At 35.6% G+C, this 24,616-nt stretch overlaps 1 protein-coding gene across 1 annotated transcript; it reads left to right on the top strand.

Annotated features, from left to right (window-relative positions):
* Nucleotides 1-5,362: 5,362 nt before the first annotated feature.
* On the top strand, nt 5,363-19,824 carry LOC308690158 (uncharacterized protein; the record flags this gene model as incomplete). The annotated part of the gene is made up of 3 exons (XM_081364473.1): nt 5,363-5,538; nt 17,759-18,073; nt 19,219-19,824. The coding sequence occupies 3 exons, from the start codon at nt 5,363-5,365 to the stop codon at nt 19,289-19,291; spliced, it is 564 nt and encodes a 187-aa protein (XP_081220599.1). The 3' UTR covers nt 19,292-19,824.
* Between the last annotated feature and the right edge of the window lie 4,792 nt (nt 19,825-24,616).

Here is a 24,616-nt window from a genome sequence, read left to right as displayed (position 1 = left end):
TAGAGACTCTCATCACTTGATGGCAGTAACAACACTGTTATGAAAGCCAAGAAAATACCAACTTTTCTGGGGGAACCAAGCTACAACACTAGATTTTATGTATTGATTACAAACAATGGGGCTTAAGGCACACCAGGGTAAAAGGCGCCTTTGATTTTATTTTTCTCTAAACCACTAGATGGTACATAAATTAAGCTCAGAAATCCTTCCCTCGCACTTTGTAAAAAAAATCCTTCCCTTGCGGATCAAAATGACCCGAAGCCCTAAAATAATACTTACTTTTTTTTTGTCCAGAAAGCTTCTTTCATTTCATTTTGATAATATTTTTCTATTTTTAATGCATTTTTTTCCCTTTAAATGGCTAGATTTTATTAATAAATAATGAATAAATAAGAATTTAAGCAGTCTTTACATTCTTTCAACTTAAATTCAAAACAACACAATTTCATGCATAATCCTTTTAATTCAGCTCAAAATATCTTACATTGTGTGTCTTTGCTGACCTCTTGTGAAAAAAAAAAATATGTATAACATGATTTTTCATGATTCTTGCCTCCTATCATAGTTCAATATGGAGCAAATGAGCTGTTCCACTGGGTCCTAAAGTCATGTCTCTTCAGTATGCATTCAGATACACATGTAGACAGTATATATATATATATATATATATATATATTTTTTTTTTTTTTTTTTTTTTTTTTTTTTGGTAAAGTTTTAGCATTTTTAGTTTGAATTTTGAGCATTTTTAGGTTTTTCTGTTTACTGAAGCATTCCTCACATTCTATTTATTCCTAAGGGGGGCAAATAGGATTTGTTACTTTTTTAAACAAAACTCCTCAAATCCAGTCAATATTTTGTGTATTCGTGGCTCAAGTGAGACAAAAGTCCTTGGGTCTTGGACCACTCCGATGAACACTCAATAAACTTTAAAAAAAAAACAGCAGTGCAAAGTTGATTCTGTGCTAATTTGATCTAATAGCCTATTTAATGTTTTTTTTTTTCTTAAATGTTGTAGATTTAAGTAGCAAATGAGAATCGCTAAAATTATTGAATATAATTCAAGAATTATTATTGATTTTCGGTTTTGTTCAAGGTAATTAAAGCAACAGTTTTCCAACAACAAGAATATGTAAAAGGGTGGTATAAAATATTAATCATATCATATAATAAAATACCATATCATTGTTACTAAAGCTATATTAAATTATTGTGGGATCTCATTCAATGCTTTCAGAATCTTTATTTTTATGAAACAAAAATGAATTCTTTTATTTATCAAAATAAACAGAAAATAGTGCAAATTTTGCTAAAGTGATTGTTTAGAACAAGTATTAACTTAGACATAATTAGAAAAATCAATATAAATAAAAAATACTTTGTGCCTTTTGCCCCATGCTGGTTTTACCCCGTGTGTCTTGCCTCCTCATTTATTAGATTTTTAAACAAACAAACAAACCACTTTTATAATTTATTTTCACACAAAATCTGTTGCTCCATCAAAGTTCAATAATAACATACATATTTTTCTGCAATCATACACTATGGGAGTAGTGAAATTGATAATTTTCATGTAAATGGAGAACTAATAAATAAAAAAATCATAATACTTAGTTTAACCTCCTAACTTGACATAGGTGTTAAGCACGCAAAAGGTTAAGCTGTTTCCATTTGATGAAAAGGAAAAAAATAAAATGATTATTTGTTTCAGGCCGTGAAATAAATATGTGTAGGCCTATTTATGTAAAGCTCAAAAAATAATAATTTGCTAGATTAGTGCCTCGTCGTATTTTGACTACAGGATCCGATCAACTAAATATGTAGCTACAAGATACAAAAATCATTCATACAAGGGAAATATTATTGCTTGCTGGATCCATATTTAAAATTAAATTACCAATAACACGTGCTAACATTTATTGTGTGATGAGGTCGATAAATTTGTTCTTGGTTCGAATTGATTCACATCCGGGACACCTCTAATAATCTAATGTCTACCGGATGTGTCAGCAGAGGGAATTAAAATAACCTGGGTCGTTAGATCGCGTCTATAATATGTACAAAGAAGAGGCGTGAATTCACATGGGAGAAAGAATTATCGGGCGTAAAAATAAGAAAGAACAAGTGTTTATTCGTAGTCTTCGTCCGGTCGAACCTAGACCAAATGAAGTTATTTGCGCACGAGCGGCCAATAGGCGCGGTGGCCAAGTGGTAAGGCGTCGGTCTCGTAAACCGAAGATCGCGGGTTCGAACCCCGTCCGTGCCTCGATCAATGGAACTAATTTGCTTTTGCATAAATGCGGTGGGACGAAACCACACACAAATAGTCTTATTTTCCTTTAAGATTATTACACCACAGAAGGTTTCATTTCAGCAGGAGAAAATAGAAAGCTTGTTGTTCACTAACATGAACAGAGCTAAATTCAGGCAAACCCTTAAGATAAACTGTTTCTGTCAAGCAGAGTTATGGTTATGATGGCCTGAACAGTCTACAGGCGCTCTCTGTGTCATTTAGAAACGTTGGACTGAACACAATGAATAATGTGCAAAAATTGTGTGATTTTATTATTGTGTTAATGCAGAGAGCCAAATTGTTCATTGGGAAAGTGTAACAGAAGAATGTAAACTGGTGTCTGATCTAGCCTGTGGTAGTGTTATGTAGTGTTATGCATGTATCCACAAGAGGACGCTAGCGCTCCAAATTAAAACATATCTACACAACGGGTAGGCTACGCAGCTAATATAGTGAATATTCTACAGCTCAAAATTATAAAACTGTAAAGGTTCGACCCAAACAACATAACTGCTGTTTCTCTGTGGGACTCACTGCATATGTTTGCCATTTTAAATAAATTAATAGGATGTCTTCCGACACCAACGCACACATTTCGCATTTAAGACATACCGTCAAGATTACCAACAATAGGTGAGTGTGACTTTCATTAATGCATGTGCTACCTAGACTTGCATTTTGGGGAGGGCCTGAGGACGGCACGGGATCTCCGCGCGCTGCTGTCTGTCGCACATGGCACGCGGCTCTGCAGAATACAGGTAAATCATTTAAGAAGGCGGCGGTGACAGTCATGACCACGCTACCGAGGAGGGAACTTACAAGGATATTCATACAATTTTGGCGCATCCAACAGAAAAAAACACGCACATCTTCTGAGAAGAAACTTTTATGTTGGCTTTAGTGAAGAATGCATCTTTATTCCATTTCTTTGGCAGCAGTCAGAACCAGAACTGGACCGTACCAACGACAAACTTTTCTACAACTGTTTGAGTGTCAGTACGTGCGATTGTGACCGTGGACATAAATCAAAAACAGGCTGGGTTGATACAACGCTCAAACAGTGGAAGTCCAGCCGAGGTAAATGAATCTGCTGTAACGTTAGTTAATTGTTGATAAAAAAAATAGCCTACATCAATATGTGCTGCTTCATCCCTGATGAAATGTCAAGATTGTGATATGTTTTGGTTTATGTCAATATGAATTATAGCAGTGAATGAATGAAACAGGCTAGGTTAACCACGTTAAATTTGAATTTTGTGAAATGTTTGTATTTTTAAGGTTATTAATCATGAAATATATATATTGTTTAAAAATCAATAATGAATGTATAATAATAAACTGTGTATATTTGGGGTTAAAGACATTAATGTGTTAGAGGTTGGGTCTTTGCGGGCAAGGTGAGTAGTTAAATTTACTCTCAACTGGCCTACAAAGTCCCAGTTTCTGGCTCATGAAATCATCCTCACTTATTTCTGTCCTGAACAGGTACATTATAATCCACACATAAATAATAAGTACTGTTGATGGGATACATTCAAATGGCAAAATTTTGCTTATAAGTAATAGAATACTATTTAGAATATAATACTTTTGAGTGCTATAATTAGAATTACAGTACATTAAATAGTTTGCTCAAGGTGTTCTGTCAATGATTCCCTATTTAATATCCCACTTTTGGAAGTTCAAAACTTCTGAAAGTTTGTTTGGATCTATTTGCCAGAAGCTTCCTGTTGCCTTTGCTTAAATTGCATCGTGGCTCATTTTGGACTGAGCACATTGTTATTGTCTATTGTACTGTGATTTGTTTCACTAGCACACTTATAGGACACTCAAGTTGGAATTAGAACCTAGTATGTAGACTTTAACTTCACAAACATTTCCGTGGCTCGTGAGTGACTGTAATATTGAAAGGGACTTCACGCTGCCTAATGGGCATGTTTGTAGTGCATGTATAAACACAGAAATACCAATCCGAATAGGAAAGAATCCCGCTCCAAAATGCACTGAACTCATTCACCTCTCTCCGCTACCCACTTAAATCCCAAAGCAAACCCCTTTTTTATAAGGGCAATTTATAAACCCCTGGCATGCACGCTTGAGGGGAGGAGGGAGGTTAAAATTCCCCTCTCTCTCTCTCTCTCTCTCTTCTTAATTTAAACTTTTCACTTGTTGGACGGCTGACAAACAGGGTCTTGCTCGCTTCCAGCCGTCAGAAGCAGGGACGCGATACAGCAGCCCCATGTCTGCGCTTCCCCAGGGGAGGGAGAGGGCTCTCACCAACACCCAGCCGCCGGACTGAAAGCCGGCTCCGTGCTGTTGAAATGTGAGTCTAGGAAGAGGACCCAAAAGGCAGCAAGAAAAATGAGGGACTTTTAGGGGCAGCTGTGTTTTATTAACCCAGTCATAATGCCCCTAAAAATCCTTATTGCTCTTGCAATTTTCAGCGTCCCTGCGTGGACAGACATGACCTAGCAGGGCTTAGACGCACATACGCGCTCTAACATAACAGGAGAATAGAGAAAAAGAAAGCCTTCTTGTGAAATACTTTTCAGACCCTCCTGCTTCAAATGCAGGCTCTTAATTTAGCAATTTAGGTATTTGCGACAGACTGTAAAGGATTGACAAAAGATGTGGTGTCACTAAATGCAAAACACTATGTGGTTTATGTTAATAAGTGGTTCAGTAAATACACCCTTTCCTTTCATTAATGCAATGCAATGTCCGTTTTCTCTTTCAAACCATCAAGCTCTTTTCAAAGACGTGACTTCATTCTGCTCTGAATTCTGCTTTTTGTCAATGTAAGCCTTGTAAACACAGAATGTAGTTCGCTGGCTTGATGTTAGGACTTTTTAGAGTTTGTGTTGTGTTGTCAATATCAGTTTGAACACATTCATTCTCCCAAAACTCTATTAAATTGTGTTACACTGTATGCTTTTTGAGCTTGAGCCCTGCTTCATTCTATCTTATTATAATGTCACATGGAAATCACACTGACAAACTCAATAAACGGTCTGTATGGTCTCATTTTAGTGAGGGGCAGGTAATAGCCCGCACAGCGACCGAGAGAGAAAAATGACTCAGCTCGGAGAGGATGCATGCTCTCCTAAGAGTGTAAGCCTGTGGAATCTCGAGCTGCTCTTTGAGATCGCCTGCTGTCCCACACGTCTCATTTGCACGTCACTATTATCACAGCATTTCCCTTCGCTGAGAGAAGAAGATGATTTGGGTCAGGACGTCCCTGTGCAAAAGTAAGCCAAAGAGAAAGGCATGGCCATTAAAGACCACAGCAATATTTAAGACACTTTACATTATGTACAATATATTATCTACTCTACCATATGAAAAGTTTGGGGTCAGTGTTTTTTTATTTTAGAAACTAATCATTTAAACAGGCAACTTAAACTGATCAAGTCATTTATAATGCTACAAAATATTTCTATTTTAAACAAATGCTGTTCTTTTGAACGTTCTATTCATCAAAGAATACTGAAAAATATATATATTAAGCAGCACAAGCGTTTTCAACACTGATAATAATGATAATAAATGTTTTTTTAAGCAGCAAATCATCATATTATAAAGATTTCTGAAGGATAATGTCACACTGAAGGCTGGAGTAATGATGCTGAAAATTCAGCTTTGACATCACAGGAATAAATTACATTTTAAAAAAATATATGTAGGAAGAAAATAGTTATTTTAAATTGTAATAATATTTAACAATATTACTGTTTTTACTGTATTTTTGATCAAATAAATGCAGCCTTTGTAAGCAGAAGAAAAAAGTATAGAAAGAGTACGGCTTTTGCTCATTCAACTCTTTTCTTTGAAATAATTTATGTTCTCAATTGATTTAAAATGTTAAGCAAATTAATTGCATTATTCAATCAATACTAATACTTGCTGAGAAAACAAAAAACCCAAATGAAGATAATTCAAAGACATTGCATTATTGTAGAAGACAAATAAAGAATTGAATGACTTAACAAAAAAGTGGCTTTAAAAGTCAGTATAATTTTTTTTCCATATCATTATAGCACAATATAAGAACAAGAACTGATAAGAATGTAAATGTGTACCTTGAAATGCAATGCAAGTCGCTTTGGATAAAAGCGTCTGCCAAATGCATGAATGTAAAATGTAAAAATAAGTTCATAGCAATCCATTTGTTTAATTTGGTTGGTTATGTACTGAATGCAGGCAGACTGATGTCTTTGTTGTGTCGTGTCTCGCATTACGAGCGCTGTGAGCAAAAGAAAAAGACAGAAACAACTAATATAAAAACAAGAACAGGTACAGCATTAGAGGGAATCAAAGATTATTGAATAACAGTTCAGATTTTCAACTGACTTTTGATATTTTAGAGAGATATTAGGGGGTATTCCAGAATTTTGGTGCCATGACCCTGAAGTTCCAACTGCCTTTGGAGGACAATGGGAGTGTTATGGGCTGCAGAGTTCAGGAAAAATCAACTGCTTAAACAGTTTAATTACAGTACAGGGAGTGAGTTACAGTAATCTAGGTGTGAGGTTATAAAGGCATGGATTACAATTTCGGCATCTTTAAAGATAAGTGAAATACAAATAAAGGTTTGGAGGAGCATTATGAGAAGACTTGATGAAGTGCTTGAAATGGGCTTGAGTAATGAGTCAAACGTCACACCCAGGTTACATACAGCATGTGAAGGCCTCACTTGATCAGAGGTCAGAGAAGAAAAAGATTTTGGGCCAACTAGCAGGATTTCGGTTCTGTCATTGTTTAATTTGAGAGAAATGGAGGTCATCCACTCACTCATTTAGGTCATGGATACTTATGAAAGCTGATGTTGATTTCAGACATCTCCTTTGAGTATCACACATTGTGATCTACTTCTGTGACTGTAGTATGTAATATTGATTAAGCTCACAGGAAAGCGATGACATGCATGTGATTTTATGATGCGCTCAAAAACCCAGTTCACACATGTATGAATCACACTCACTTTTTACAAAAAGTGAAAACTGCAGCTGTGTGTTGTTGAGGAGTGAAGAGGCAGTGGTCTGACTGGGTGGGGAACAGAAATGAAAGGTGACACATATGTGGTGACTCAGCACAGACACACCTCCTGAGCCACACTGACTCACAATCACACTGAGGAATTTGTTTATCTGGAAACCATTTCGATATTAATGCTTCACGGTTCGTTCACATTCTGCTTTGTTGCATTTGTTTAATTTAGTTAATTGTTACTGCTACGTTCACGTGATAATTTTGTGTGGTGATGATGCAACATATACACACCATTTTCAGAAATAAATTCCAGCGCGACGCTTCATAGTCAGCATAGTCCAAAAACATTGATTAATTTAGGAAAGAAAAAAGTTGTGGAAACTGACCTTTGATGCTCAGTGCTCATACTAATTGCTCACATATGCCTCTGGACACAGAACGATTGCATTGGCTTCGATTGAAATGTAACATCTATGCAAAATAATCCTTGAAACATTTCTCATTTAAGGCCATTCCTGTTTCGAATAGGCTATGTGATTGTATTTTGTAATTTATACTGCCCACTGACATGCTTTTAAAGCTACTGTTATCCAATTTTTTTTTTTTTTTTTTTTTTGCATTCAAACACCTTAAAATGCTCGTGTACACTCAAAAAATGAATTTTTACCTCTTGTTAAATTAAATTAAATTAAATAAGCAGAAGTAACACAATTGTTTAATATTTTGTCACAACTTAATTTAATTGTGTCCAATCAACCTAATATATTTAAAACTGAAGTTTACTTACTTAATTTGTGTGAAAACTACATGAATCATTTTTGTTGACAACTAAACTGGGCAGTGGATCTGTAGTTCCCAGCATGCTTTGCAAGGGACTGCATTAGGAGGGTAAATTTAGGGATTAAAGTGTTATTTTATGTGTTTTTCTGTAAATGGAAAGATGTTGTTAGTTAATGTTAGTGTTTAATATTCATTTATGTTAGAAACTTAGAGGACTTTCTGTACTGTTTTTGAATTTTGTGGTTACCATTATGGTTACCATTATGCAGAAGAGTGGCGACTGTGTTTAGTTTAGGGCTGTGGGCACTCAGTATACACTATACTTGCATTAAACCTCATTCGCAGTCCTGCATAAGTAATATTCAATATTACTCTGTAAAAAGTGGTTTTAATTCATTTGAACACTAGTAGCTTCTATCATTAAGTCAAATTAGCTAAAATTATAATGTTGGCGATTTTAAGCGGGGCAAAAATTAAATGTAGTCAACCTGACAAAACTTTATCTAGCAGGAATGACTAAATGAATTTAAGTTCATACAACAAGATTACATCAAATCATTCAAACTAATTAGATTTTGTTGGAAAAATGTAATTCATTTTCGTGGAAAAGTTTTCCTTAATTTAATCAAGTGTAGGTCAGGAAAATCAAAATTTACCCGGGCATGCCCCTGGACCCCCCCTAGCAAGATCACTTTTGGATCACTTTTTATACATATATATATACTTTGGTCATGTCTTATCTTGTCTATAGAGCACCAAATGAGCCAGGCCTGCACAAATAGGTGCTTGATGATCCTGACTGAAACTGAAGCCAGTATTTTAACAGAACACAGCAATTCCGCCTCTCAGTTGTTTAAAGTGGTGTTGTTTCTGGTGCCTGCTACACACACAGCGCTGTTTTCTTCTCCGCAGCAGGAAGAGGCCTCAGGCCTGTAGGAACCGTCCAGCACCAACTGATCCAAAGCTCTAACCACAATCAAAGTACTTCTTTTAAGTTTTCATTTACATACTATAGTAGTTTTACCCAGGTGTAATTGTCAAATTGTTGGCTATATATATTTATATAGTGTGTGCGGGTGTATATACATAGCATTGTTAATGCAAAGCAAACGTAACCAAGATACACAGACTCTAAAGCCTCTTCTGGATGGAATAAGGAGAGGGAATGCCAGAATAAATCATACACCTCGTGATTAAAATGATTCGCAAACATGCCCTGTGGTCTGTTAGAGCTCTGCCAAAACTTTGTGAACAGTGAAAGATCTGCCAGGAGAAACGAAAGATCCTATCAAATGTAAGAAACAAGATGAGCAGAGGTGAAGAAATCCGCGTTTGTTTAAGTGTAAAAAGAGAGAGACGGCAGTGGCGAGATATGAGTAAGAAACAGAGAAAGCAGAAGTACGGATATCACAGAAAAAGAAGTGATGTGCAAAAACAGATATATATATGATGCATGAACAACTGAAGTCCTATTGTGAACACGAAACAAATTACACATTCAGCCGTATCCAGCCAGCGGTCTTCAGCCTTGTGGTGTGCTCTATACCACCAAATTTATTTTTAGTTTAAGGCAAACAATTTTCTCTGTATTCCCTCCTAGCATGTCTGTCAAGGCATGAAAAATAAGCTTTTTAAAGAAGCAGACAAAACATCTTTTATTCAAATGACATGCTTCATGTGGACTTACATCTGGTATGAATATGCCCTATGATACCTATAATTCCACATGCAAATTATTTACCATTTGCCAAGCAGAGAAAGTTTCTGAAGAGCGTCTGGTCAATCAAACATATAGATGACAGGGTGTCTTTCATAAAAGCGTCAAAATGAAATCAAATCAGTTTAGGAAGACCGAAAGTGATGTAACAGAGTGCGGTTGAAATTTGTGCACAAATTGGACCTCTTGTTTATAAAAGGAAAAATTATGAATTTACACAAGGCACAAATTTGTTTGAAAACAGTATGTATCAAACTTTTTGTCCACCCTATAATTCCATGACATGCTTTTCTCTGGGTACAAGCCTTTTAGCAGTGGGTTAAAAGGATCAAAAATGGACAAAACAACTTCCTGAACTGGACTTTTTCGAATCCCTAATGTGGTAAAGACTTGGGCCTGTAACAATCTGAATGATATGCAATATGAGCAGTCATAAACACACTGGAGAGTAAGAAGAACCAACTGTGTGGTAAAGTCAGTCTATTGCCAATCCATCTGGGCAGCCAAAAGCATTTTCATATCCCAGACAAGGAATAAAAATTCCTTTTGTAAGAGAGATCCAATAACTTTCTTTTCTTAAAAGATGTATGTTTCAGACACAAGTAAAGTAACCAATAAGTTAAATTACATTACATGGAATTATTGACATTTTCATTAATGTACATTAATTATTTTTCTATTGTCTATTTATGGTCTGACATTCTCTATAACTATACGTAATTTTGCAACTGCATGTTAACTAACTCTCATTAGAGTATTATTAGACTGTGTTTAATATCTGCTAACACTTTATTTTGATAGTCTCCCAACAGACTTTTTACTAATTATAAGTAACTTTGCAACTACGTCAACTTATTAAACTAACCCGAATCCTTACACCTAACCGTAAAGTCTCCAGTGATGAGTAGTTGACATGTATTTGCAAAGTTAGTTGGTCTAGAATGTCTAAAGTGGACCATCAAAATAAAATGTATAACCTGGTTAAATTGATGAATTCAGGTGAAAAGTTGGCTTGAAAACATCTGCTTTTACAAACATTTACAATTGTGTGTGGCTGGATGTACAGAGAAGAGAAGATACATGCAAGCAAATCCAGAAAGTCTCCGTTATCTCAACCATTCTCAACTATCCATTATGCCTTAAGTTTCTTGTGAAATTGTGATAAAAAGATCTATAGGGCCTGTAAGTATCTTGGTCATCTTTTGACCACAATATTGTCATATGTCAAGATAAAGCACTTTTTAATGGCACTGCTAAATGTCCTGAATAAACGTAAGTTGTAATTACATAAAAAAATTAATCATTATCCCTATCATGGGAATTTCACAATTTCAGCTGTTTTTCTGATGTCATCCCACAATAGATTGTAAATGGCACCACAGCACACACACATTTTTCTTGCTGATATCTCTTGTATTTGCTGAGACAGTCGCATGCATAAATATTTATTTCAGAATCAGCGAATCTTAACAGACAGGTGTGTTACATTTATTTAATCTGAGGCAGATGTTTTATTGTCAAACTCTACAGTATGACGAGACTAATAATGCTGCAGTGCTATGTGCTGAGAAGTGTCTGTTTTGGTTTGGATTTGATTTTATTGTTAGTTTTATAAGTTTATTGATATCTATTTTGAACTTAAAACCTGAAAACTTAAAACCTTAAAAATCTGTTAAAACTACTTAACTTTCTTTCTCAAGCCAACTTATTCGCAACTTGTTTACGAACTTTACTCATCTAGTTTTTTTTTTATAAAAAAGTTATAAAAAAAATTTAGTTACAAAGTCATGATCCCTCAATTTCTTAAAGTTAACAAATACGTTTCTTTCATTGCAATGAACGATGCTTGTCCTAAATGCCATACAATGTGCCTTTTCACTGCTTGAATCAGTGCCGAAATGTTTAAGAGATTTTAAAAATACAAGGACCATGTTCATCATGTCTACAATGCTTAAACTAAGTATAAATGGAGTTTTCTTGCCCAAACCATGCTCTTCCACATTTGGCAGAGAATTACTGTTTCATGTAGTTCACCCAGCGCTCTAGTGTACACAACTGACCGCTCCAAAATAACAGGGGGCCGTTTACCCTTCCTCAACATCATGTTTAATGAGTCTAGCCTAGTGGTAAACAGGATTTTTCACAAAAAAAAACAGGAAAACACACACACACACACTTCTCCAGTGTGTACAGCAAGAGCTCTTACTCCTGCTAGAAATAATGTCCATTTGTTTTGAATGCATTTGTGAACTACAGGCCACAGATTAATGGACTGTTGACATATGGTGACACTTGTCATGACCTAGACTGTTTTAAAAGCCTTTTTGGTTCACAAAAAGCATTCATTTTGCAATCAATGTGTATATTAGCATGTCACAAATGTGTTTTATTTACACATATGTAGTAAATAGCATACTATCAATATTAAGATAATAGTTTTATAAACAAAGACCTCACATTCTCTTGACAAACAAAATAATGACAATGCTACACTTAATCAATAATAAACAATTTAAAAAACACAAATAATGTTGAATAAATAAATGATTTTTTTTTTAACAAATTAGTATTAATGGAGCAACATATTTGCTGGGTTCTTGCGCCACCAGAGCTATAAAAGTGTTGATTAATTTTTGGCAAATGTGGTCGCAAACTGTAACCAATTACCACACTAAAAGGCAACCTTAAATAACCCTAGTAAGAAACAAAACACACTTTTGCTTGTGCAGGCTGGGTGAGGGAATCAACCACTGGCTTGACCCACTTGTGCTGAATGCTCTTTGAATGAGTACATCAGGGGAGTTGACATCTTTGTTGCAGGGAGATAAAGAGGAGCACCAGTGCCCAAATTTAGCCCATTGTGGGCCAGGCCAGCTAGACTGGTAGAAATTGATGATGCTAAATGGACTAAATGAGAGCTCCAGGCCGCACAGCACATCTACTGCTGCACAGGTGCAGAGGAAGGACAACAGCAGTTATCAGCCTTTGATAATGTTAGTTAATAAAATTACAACTGTTCTGGTTAGTTCACAGTGCATTAACTATTAACATCAAAAGGTGTATCTGTTAGCATAAGTGTATTAGTTCATGTAAAAATTAACATTAACAAGATGCTGTAGATTAGAAGTATTGTTCTTTGTTAAATAATGTTAACAAATAAAACATTATTGTAGTAACCACTTTTTTTGTTATTAAAAGAAGTCTTTTCTGCTCACCAAGGGTGGCATTTATTTAGTCAAAAATACAGTAAAAACAGCAATATTATTCAAATTAAGTTTAAAATAACTCTTTAAAAGTATTTTAAAATGCAATTTATTTTTGTGATAAAAGCTGAATTTGGATGATTTGATGCTCAAGAATCATTTATTATTTTTAGCAATGTTCAAAACAGTTGTGCTGCTTAATATTTTTGTGAAAAAATGTGTTCTGTTTTTTTCTTTATCAGGATTCTTTGTTGAATAGAATGTTCAAAAGAAGAACATTAATTTGAAATATAAATCTTTAGACATTTTTAATGTAGTAATGAATGTTCTTAATTTAAGGTATTTAAATGTCCAAACACAAATATATATTTGAATTTTATTGAAAGGATAGCCCCTTGAGATGTAACATCTCATTTTCAAGGGAATCCCAATAATATATATATATATATATATATATAACCTTAATTTTTGGGTGAACTAACCCTTTAAAGCTACATATGAGCTCCCAGTGTAATATATATATATATGATGAGTTCAGATGCAAAAGCCTCTAAATGCCATCTGAAATTTTCTTCTAGAATGATCATTTTTATCAAGCTTGTATATTTAAATTCAATAATTTCACTTAAATGGCAATGAAGATTACCTATTAATTGTCATTTTAGTGAAATTACTGAACTTAAACATACAAGCTTGATAAAAATGATCATTCTAGAAGAAAATTTCAGATGGCATTTAGAGGCTTTTGCATCTGAACTCTTCATATATATATATTACACTGGGAGCTCATATGTAGCTTTAAAGGGTTAGTTCACCCAAAAATTAAGGTTATGTCATTATTCACTCACCTTCATGTCATTCCAAACCTTTCCTTTTCTGTGGAACGTTTAAAAAAAGAAACGTTTCAAATGTCCTGTTTCAAATAATGACAATCAGTGGGGTCCAAAATAACACTGGACCCCATTGACTTTTAATAAATGAATAAACATTTTCAAAAAAAATCTTCTTTTGTGTATCACAGAAGAAAGTAATTAATTCACATTTGGAATGACATGGACGTGTGTGTAAATGATGACAGAATGTTCTTTTTTTCTTTTTTTCCTCTGCCTTTAATTGAGACAGAGGATGTTTTTGATGAAGAGGGTCGGCTTAATATAGCCAGGTATTCTCAGCATCTCTCACCCCTCTCCGACAGCCCAGCGATTTGACCCACAGGATTAACAAGTCAGTGTTTATGACAGAGGCCACGGAGGAAACCCACACACACACATTTTCCTGAGCCTGTTGCTTGTGAAATTCAACCCATGACTCTCTAATGGAAGTTAACATCAGCATTCGAAGTCGAAATGTGCTGTCAGATGCCAAAATTGTGATGACCTTAATTAGCAGTTAGTTAATTTGCAATTTAAGACCGGGTATGTTTTGTAATAGATGCGAAATTAACCCTAATTAATACATCAGCTGTTATGCAGTTAGTTTACTTCTATTTCGAGTTCCTTAGCAGAGTGATTTTCTAAATATGTGATGGACGCACTGCTAAGGTGTGAGTTTCCTGACACTAATATAAGACACAGATGAGCGGCCACTTCTGCCAGGGCAAAACAACACACAGAAATGCACAAATGGCTCGGTAGAGGGTCGGGTAGATTCTTCTGCCATGCCCTACACCCGCAACCACGTCGTTTTCTGACAATCCATCACCACTGTGTGAGCCAAGGGCTAAATGAAAACCAAAAATGCCATACCTGCAGAAAGCTGAGCCAGCTAACATATGGGTGTCAGTTTGCTCATGTCGTGTAGGAGCATTTTACGAGGTGATGTTAATGGGATACAGAAACGAGGTCCTTCTGCACACTTCATCTCTAGTGTATGTCATCCCTCAGGCCTCCTGAACCTGCGCTGAGGTCAGAAACAGGAGAACTAGATAGATAATCCAGACCAGATACAAGTTGTTCACACAAACTGAGAAACAGAATGCACTTTAAAGGTCACACATCCTGTGGATTCATGTACTGGATGATATAAAAGCACAAACCAGATGTTAATGTTCTCATGTCTTCTATTGCTCTCTCACTTATGTGTTAATAATGTTAAAGAAAATAATAGAAGTATTTCTGGTATTTATTTTTTACTCCAGCCCTTACGCCTACACGGGGACAACTAGTCACACGCTTTCTTATTTCCACCCGAAGCAACAAGTCAGGATATCAACTTCCTATTTAACTCACAATGGATTGGAATCAATGTCATGAATTTCAATAAAAGCCCATCTTTGAAGCTGCATAGTTATTCTGTCTTCTTTTTTACAAATAGAATTGGCTCAATGATTGTCGTCATCCTGTTTTTAATTTAATCAAGATGACGGTTTGTTTTATCCTATCCCGATAAAATATTTAAGCAATGCAATTTGAATCCACAGAAACATTTGAATAAGAAATTGCCTAGAAATGCATGCATTAGTCTATGGCAGGAGTCAATGACCCTAAGAATGATACTGTGGGAGAATCTCTTCCTAAAGAATAAAGGAAAGGATTTTTTTTTTTTTTCAACAAAGATGCATTAAATTGATCAAAAGTGACAGTAATAATAATGTTACAAAAGATTTATCTATCAAATAAAAGTTGTTCTTTTAAACTTTTTATTCATCAAAGAATCCTGACAAATCAAATATACAGTACCAGTCAAAAGTTTGGAAACATTACTATTTTTAATGTTTTTGAAAGAAGTCTCTTATGCTCATCAAGCCTGCAGTTGAAAAAAAAAAACAGTAATATTATGAAATATTGTTACAATTTAAAGTAATGGTTCTCTTTTTTAATATATTTTAAAATGTAATTTATTTTTGTGATGCAAAGCTGAATTTTCATCAGCAAGTACTCCAGTCTTTGGTGTCTTATGATCCTTCAGAAATCATTCTAATATGCTGATTTGATACTCAGTTATTATCAATGATGGAAACAGTTGTGCTGTTTAATATATTTTTTTGGAATACTTTTTTCAGGATTCATTGATGAGTAAAACGTTAACAGCATTTATTCATAAAAACAGCATTTATTCAAAATAAAAACATTTCTAACAATATAAATCGTTACCATCACCTTTTATCAATTTAACGCATCCTTGTTGAATTAAAGTACTAATTTCTTTTTAAAAAAAATAGTTATTGTTCCCAAACTTTTGAACGGTAGTGTATATTGTTACAAAAGATTTCTATTCTAAATAAATACAGTTCTTTTTAACTTTTTATTCATCAAATAATCCTGAAAAAAGTATCTCAGGTTATAAAAAAAATATTAAGCAGCACAACTGTTTCCAACATTGATCATAAATCAGCATATTAGAATGATTTCTGAAGGATCATAAGACACCAAAGACTGGAGTACTTGCTGATGAAAATTCAGCTTTGCATCACAAAAATAAATTACATTTTAAAGTATATTAAAAAAGAGAACCATTATTTTAAATTGTAATAATATTTCATAATATTAGATTTTTTATTATTTTTTTATTTTTTTAACTGCAGGCTTGATGAGCATAAGAGACTTCTTTCAAAAACATTAAAAATAGTAATGTTTCCAAACTTTTGACTGGTACTGTATATATTAAAAAATATATTAAGCAGCACAACTGTTTTCAACACTGATAATAATAATAAAATGTTTCTTGCATCAAATCATCATATCAGAATGATTTCTGAAGGATCATGTGACACTGAAGACTGGAGTAATGATGCTGAAAATTCAGCTTTAACATCACAGGAATAAATTACATTTTAAAATGTATTCAAATAGAAAAGTTATTTTAAATTGAAAATATTCTTTTTACTGAATTTTGTTTATCAAATAATGCAGCCTTGATATGATATGACTATGATATATACATGTATATATATATATTATCATCAGCTTTTCAAACATGAATTAAAAAAAAATCCTTATCATAAAGTTGTTTATTAAGGTCAAAGTTGACCCCAAACTTTTGAATGTTATAGTGTACGTTGTCATACAGAGCCTTTAGTATGGTGTAAAAATCACTGCACCAAAGCTAAAAATAAAAAAATCAAATAAAATAAAATCAAACAATATCTAGTAATTATTTAATTTGTATTGAGTTGCATATTTTTTACACATTAAAAAAAAAGTATACACTCGTTATGGAGTTATGGAAGTCTTGTTATGTAAGTGCCACAAATAATCACAAATTATGTTTGCAATATTCAGGTTTTCGCTATTTGAAATGGACGGAATTGAAGCGAATAACTATAACCATGTGCTTGTGTGAAGCTGAAGAGTTTGGTGAGCAGTGGGCTGAGAGCTGGAGTGGGTTTGTCAGTCAGTAAGCTGCAGGGACACGAGCGGGTCGACACACCCTGGATCAGCGGCCCAGCATTACTCACGGTAACGCTGAGAGGCTCTGCTGCTCTCCAATCAGAGAGGAGAACTGGGCATGGCCTGACACAACAGCTGACAAACACACAATAGCACACAGATGCAGAGAGAGACGTATTGCTGTAACACAAACACAGACGCATGTGCACACCAGCCATATAACATCATCAATACCAGCACACACTGTAAAAATGCCAAATACTCTGTTTCACAGGTGTAGCGCTCAAAATAGATGTTATTAAATGATCAGAATGGGGGACAAAACAAGCGGATGTGCTTAGACATCCAGCACTGAAAACAAATCTTCTCAATACATAATCATCAATGAATGTTCACATTTAAAATCTATATCAGACGTTTTTATTCAGACTGTTTCCTGTCTTTTGTGCAGCACTCATCTGCGTCAGGCCCGAGAGGAGCATTTCTACAGGCCACCATGCATGAACGAAGCCGTCCTGGCCCTGCTTAAAAGAGAGACCATTAATACTCTGTTAAGATTACATTCCAGGGATGATTTAAGGATGACCGGGAGATTGTGCAGTGTTACTGCGCTCTGGAGGTTTTCGTGGATGGAGGAGTCGTACAGGGAGAGGGCCAGGTCTCTCCAAAAACATTTCAAACAGAGAGGCGTCTGGATGAGGAGAACAAAGGCCACGGGGAGTAAAATGAGGCCAGAGAAACGACAGAAAACCCACTTCTCTCCAAGGTGAATATGAAACATGGATCCAAAACGTGGTTGAAAATTCGGTGACTTAAATTATATTATCGGCATAACAATTTGAGTAAAACGTTGAAAATAACACAATTTGGTTTGTCCTCTTTTGCTTTAAAGTCACAGCAAATCTTTTCTTCCGTATTGTGACTTTTTTTATGGCTAGGACTTGGTTCTGTCCATCAATTGTTGTTTGGATGGAGGCAGATCTTCTGAATGTGAGCTTGCAGTAAGATAGAGGCATATGTTACCAGAGAGAAGTCTGTCGTTTCACCAGGGATCGAGTTATGAAATTGATTAAACATTTGCAAAATAAAAAATAAATAAAAAAGATGCAAATATGTTTCTACTAATCATTCACAATAAGATCAATAACTTGCATTTAGAAAATAGATGCGGTGAATTTCCATTTCATGCCAACTTTAATGACAAGTTTTAAACTCCACAAGTTCTCCAACAGAGTATCTTGAGCTTAAATGGAAGAACATCTGACTGTCTGTACAAAGAGTCAAGTGAATAATGTAACTAATTTGCTTCAGTAGTGATCTAGCAATCTTAATACTGAATTAAATATTGCATAATCAAATAAGTCCCATTTACTTACATCATGTATGTAAATTCTATGATGATGATTTTGTTTGTTTTTTTAAATATGAAAACTTTCTGTTTATTTCTATTATTTTAATTAAATTTTAAATCTCTGATTTTCAATGTGGTCTTAAGACTTTGGAACAGTATTATTTTAGTATTATTTATATTCTATTATAGTATTAATATTTTGAATTGGCTTTTAGTTTTAGTAATTTGGTTTTGTGCTTGTCATTTTAGATTTTTTAAATGTTTCTTTTTTAGTTCCCAAAGCAACAATTCAGTTTTTAAGCATATATATATATACACACACACACACACACACACATTATTTTCATTAAATGTATTAATCAACTAAAACAGCATTGCTTTGGGACCCTTTTGTACAGTTAAAGGTCGAGCTGATGATGCTATCCTGTTGGTGAGATATGAACTGTAAGCATGAGGGGGAACGCAAATATATACACACCGTCACACTCAATTTCACCCTTTTAGAGGGGATTACGATGTATACTCTAATTATTTACATCCTCATCTCGTATATATTACAGTGATGGAGAACAGGCTGATTTAACGAGACGATGCTTTGGGAGGTCAGGCCTGAGGCACGGAGCTCCGGTGTAAATCAACAGGACTATCAGTAACAAAAGACAAAAACTAATCATGCCTCCATATAGCTGGAGATAAATCACAACGCTGACATAGCAAGTTAACTAACAGGAAGTTCTTCTGAAGCCAAGCGAGGCTGTTGAGTTTCAAAAGGTTCATCCCCACACCTAGGCTTATGCTATGTGATATTACATATATTGATATTGCTTTTTATTCAGTGGTTAAGACAAAGAAAAACTGAGTTAATATTAAGTAACTTACATTTCAGACACATTATTGCCAGTCGCTCTGCCAAGTGCCAACGAACATATATCCAAACGAAGTCAAAGCAGAATCAATTTGAGCGACGTGTCTCATCAACATAACAATGAATCTGAGTGTTTGAACGAATCGGTTCAATGAATGATTCAATGACTCAAGTAACTTGTCGCCATCTACTGGAGTACACGGACAAGCGCAGAGATGCAAACCTGAAACAGTGAACAATCCCTGGGCTATTGGAAACATTTATCGTATATTTCTCTTATTTACAAGTTGAACATAAGTAAAACACAAATAATAGAAAAATTCATAATAACAAATGGTGGAGGCAAGTGCAAGCTTGGCCAATCTGATTCGATTGTTTCTGTAAAGCTTAAGTTTCTTGATATCAACTGCTTGTTTGAATTACTGCTGTGCTGATATTTATAACGACAGCACTCGTGTTTGTGTGATTTTGCTTAGTAAAATAATGCATTTGTAGCTAGGCTACATCAAACATGTATGTTGTTCAAATGCTGTAAATGTCATTAAAATAGTATCACAACTGCAATAGAATAAATTTATTCATTGGTGGTTGCACACAGACAAACTCATGGGGGAAATCCATAGCCTAGACAGTAAGAGACAATGGCCTTAAATCATGATGATGAAACACTCAGGCAATACAAAGCTCAGAGCCAATGTTAACATTGGACTTATGTAGTTAAGCCACAATGTCTGCAGGTTTCACTGTCAGACAAATACTCATATTACTGATACTGACCCAAAGTCCCATCCATACCTAGCGAGCTTAACAAGACCTTATCCCACTCATAGTAACACACGCACAAACTCCAGAACAATATTTTAAGATGGCTATCATGCAGTCTACGTTTTTACCAGTGTCTCAAAATAGCATCATTAGCGCACAGCGGTTTTGAAATCCATGATAAATGTCTTGATGAAGGTGGAGGCTTCGCACCTTCCCGACAAACAACTCTCCAACCTGTATATGGCACAGGAGACGTAGAGGAAGAGATGTTTACTCAATGATGTCCTGGAAAACATCTGTTCTCTGCTGACCAGAAGATACAAGAGCTCTTGAACCCAGACACAGGAGGATGCATGGGCGGGGTGTACAACAAAGATGACAAGGTCTTCAAGTCTGACTCATTTCCTCAAATTCCTGAGGAATACCAATAACACCGCTGAAATATCCCAGATGAGCTGTCATAGAATAAAAGGAGCCATGTGATATAATTAGTACAGTGGTACAGGTTCAAGTCCGGCCTGTAGCATGTATCAATTGCATATCAACTCGCTCTCCGATATATTTCATGTTTACACTGTAAAAAAAAAAAAAAATCCCCCTAATTCAACTTAAAAACTTAAGTTTAGTTGCTGCCATATTCAAATATAATCAAATTGGTTGTACAAGTCATTTAAACTATTTAAAAAAAATAATCTTGCCTAGTTGAATCTTGTAACTTAAAGGAAGGCTATAGGCAATTTGTTTTATAAAGCCTTTTTGTTATATGCCTACTGGTTGAAACTCTCTTCACATCCTGATAGCAATTTTAATATTAAAACATGTATATAAATATATCTTCTGTGGAAGTCACAGAACCAAAAAATGTTCGTCCAATCATTGCATTCGGTGCAGAGTTTTGGACAGACAGTCAGCGAGAACTACAAACAAAAAGCAGCCGCCTTTTACAGTTCCTCCTGAACCAAAACAAGGAGTTTATGCTGTGTTCACGCCATATCGTAACTGTAATTACAAGATGGCAACCCGTGATGTTCTCGGGACATCCTCAGACTCGAATTGATGTGTTTCTCTGGAAACTTTCTCTATGAATCTGCAGCAGTCAGGAGGTACAAGTAAGAGCTCTGTAAGTCGTTTCCAATGATTATTATTGTAATGTTATGTGCTTAGGGACATGAGGTAGTTTAACGCCATCTCTCGTGAAGCTTTGCAGACTGCTGTGTTATTGTGTTTTGGAGTTGCTCTAAGGGGGAGGGTGGGATCTTAAGGTGATGATACACAGGGCAACTTTTTGAGCAATATTGCTGGGCAATGTTGCCGTCAATGGGCAACCAGATGTGAGACAGGGCCCACAACCGATCTAAATTATCCAGATAGAAATGTATTGCCCATTTTCAATGGAAAAGTGCCCAAGAAACAATCGACTGGCAGGATAGCCCAGCAACATTGCTCAAATAGTTGACATGTGTATCATCACCTTTATGCTTTCTAAGCTAGTTTGCTTTTTCTAGCCTCTCCGAAATTCCCTACCCTACCTTTAAAAAATGAAACTGAAATTGGTTAAATTATTTTAAAGAGTAAAAGTAATGGAAAAACATACCTTGTCTTGACTTACTGATCTTATCATTTTTACAAAATCCTTACATTTTATAATTTTTATCAAATTTCTGTCATGCACAGTATCTGTCCTTAACATTATTATTTTATTTTATGTTGCCTATTGCATTGACTATATATATATTTAAATAAATTACTACATTTATTCAGCAACGACAGATTAAATATATCAAAATATTGCCAATGTATTATTTATTGTTTGTTTGTTTGTATGGCTTCCTTCATGAGAGATTGTTTCCAACATTCTGAGATTATCCTGGATTTTCAGGAAGCAGATCAAATCTAGAGTCAACAATGTATTTACACTGACATCATTCTTCTTTTCAAGACTATAAGCCAAAGCAGTTTTTCAGCCCTTCCAAAACATTTGCTCTTCTCATACCTGAAATTCACATGTGATGACTTTCTGTTTTCTGTGGTTACAAACATAGCACTGTGAGCCCTGTTAGCAAGCCAGTTCAAGTTACCGAGAGCTCCAAATGCGGTATTTTAAGTCCTACTTTGAGTGTGGTCCGTAAAATGACTTTCAAATTGTTTTTCCCACCACGGCTGGTTAGCACGGTTCAGTTAGTCTCAGCTGATAGATAAAAAGTAACTTTCTCCACGGCCATTCAAGTATTCTGTTATAGTAGGTTTTTGGTGGGCTCATTAAAGTGTGAAACTGGCTTCTCTGTGCAAGTTCAGCAACTGCCATTGTGGTGAATGGAAATGCTAACAGATAGCTCTCTCAAAGTGTCATAAACCTCTTTGGTTTCCACCTGCACCCTCATAAGGTTGCTCCAGGCGCACTGTCTACTGTGCATGACTGAATTTGCCGTGCATATTAGTCTGATTAAATGCTTTAGATTGAATAGACATCGTTTGGGGTCATGGCATGTGTCAGAAGATATTCAAGAGTCACTTAGACCGAGGCAGCATCAGCGCCATCTCAGGAGACATCCAGAGCCGAGTGATCTTCTTAGGCTTGGTGGCAGTAGATGAGCTAGATGAACAGGAATGCCAGTGCTAACACGACCCACATGGCTCCACACACAGCTCTCTCTAAGCTTGGCACTCTCTCCAGGCAGGACTGGCACAGTTGCCCAGCAACAGTTGAAGTCTGCTCCCCTATTGGCGGGTTTGGCAAAGCCAGAACATAGAAAATTTCTCAACACTGCAATCTGTTTTTCCATCAGTTACAGAGAACCTGAAATGCCTAGTTGGAATCTGTTTCTGCTCTGCGTTTAGACTGACAAACAGATTATTGCCAAATGTCATTCCAGTGCGATACGCCAAAAACACTGCAGCGGGACTGTTTTAGGCTCTCATTGGCTAGCGCTTCTTAGCAAAAGCTTTCCATGAGCCATTGTCTCACATTAGCCCCCAAAGTGCAGGGCAGCCAGACCAGGGCAGAATTCCCCTACTTTAAACAACACGTTTCTATGAGTCATTATATGGGAAAGAGAGAGTGCTGGAGGCATGCCTGGACAGATCGGAGTTCCCCTTTACAGCACACACACACACACACTGAGTCACACACTCAATGCTCTCCAAAAGTTTTTTTTATTTTATTTTTACAAAGTGTCATTTGGGACCCAAAGTCGCACTAAATTTGTCTTTATCTTTTCTGTATCCCATGCTGTTCTTAATGCGGATCTCAATGCCATATTGCAGTTAACACCATGGCCGTAAAGCTTCCATATGTTCAGTTTTAAAGAGACTACCGTACATAAAGTCCCTTGATGCGGTGTCATTCATTCTGCATTGCAAGCCAAGAAAAGCAGATACTTAGTGATAGTTCATCCAAAAAATGAAAATTCTGTCATGATTTACTCAACTTCATGTCGTTCCAAACCCAAATGATTTTCTTTCTTCTGCATGAAACAAATAAAGATATTTCACTTACAACACTGGGGCTCAAACAACATGCACTCCATGGACTGTAGTAATCTAGTTATAAGATGTGCCTCAGCAGAACAAGGTTTGGAACAACATCAGAGTAAATAATGACAGAATTTTTTCTGGGGTGGTAATCTATCCCTTTAAAAACCAGAGAGAGAGCAGACTGAAAGAAACTGAATGTGGCCGATCCAAAACAACACTTACTGACTTATTAAGCAACATGACCAGTGATTATTTTTTCCTTCGTTACATTCAATAGAGCCTTGTATATGAGAGAATTATCTAACATTGACTCCTCTGTCCTTCTGTTACCAGTTTAACTACACAGGAGGCCTTCAGATTGATTTCCCCCCTCAAGAAACACAGAGTGAAACCTCACTGAAGACAGTTTCTCTCAAAAGAGCTGCGTGAAGATGGCCCGCCAGACATGTGGGAGAACTGTGATCTTTTTATGGCCAGAGGGCAGACATCATGTTGAGAACAGCAATTAACACAAAGTCAATTGATTTTGCAGCGGGGAGGGATGTGAGTCCCCTTAACAGGGCCCTGTGGGAAAAGCACTCAGTATGGACAACAGAGACTTAAAGGGACAGTTCACCCTGAAATTACATTTCTGTCATCATGTACTCAACCCTCATGTCCTTTCAAAGCTGTTTTTTTTTTCTAAGATGTAAAAAGATGCAAAAAAGTCATAAGGGTTTGGATCGGGGATATAATAAAACTAAAACCATAAAAAATTTTTGGTAAACATTATAAAATAAACATAACTGAAATAAAATAAATACATAAAAACCTAAATGTTTTATATTGCAGCTAGATGCAAGCCAATATTTCTC

The sequence above is a fragment of the Scardinius erythrophthalmus genome, assembly GCF_964197995.2.
Source record: "Scardinius erythrophthalmus genome assembly, chromosome: 1".
Classification (NCBI taxonomy): Eukaryota; Metazoa; Chordata; class Actinopteri; order Cypriniformes; family Leuciscidae; genus Scardinius; species Scardinius erythrophthalmus.
Note: the sequence above shows the minus strand (reverse complement) of the source record. Positions and strands in the feature narration are given on the sequence as shown.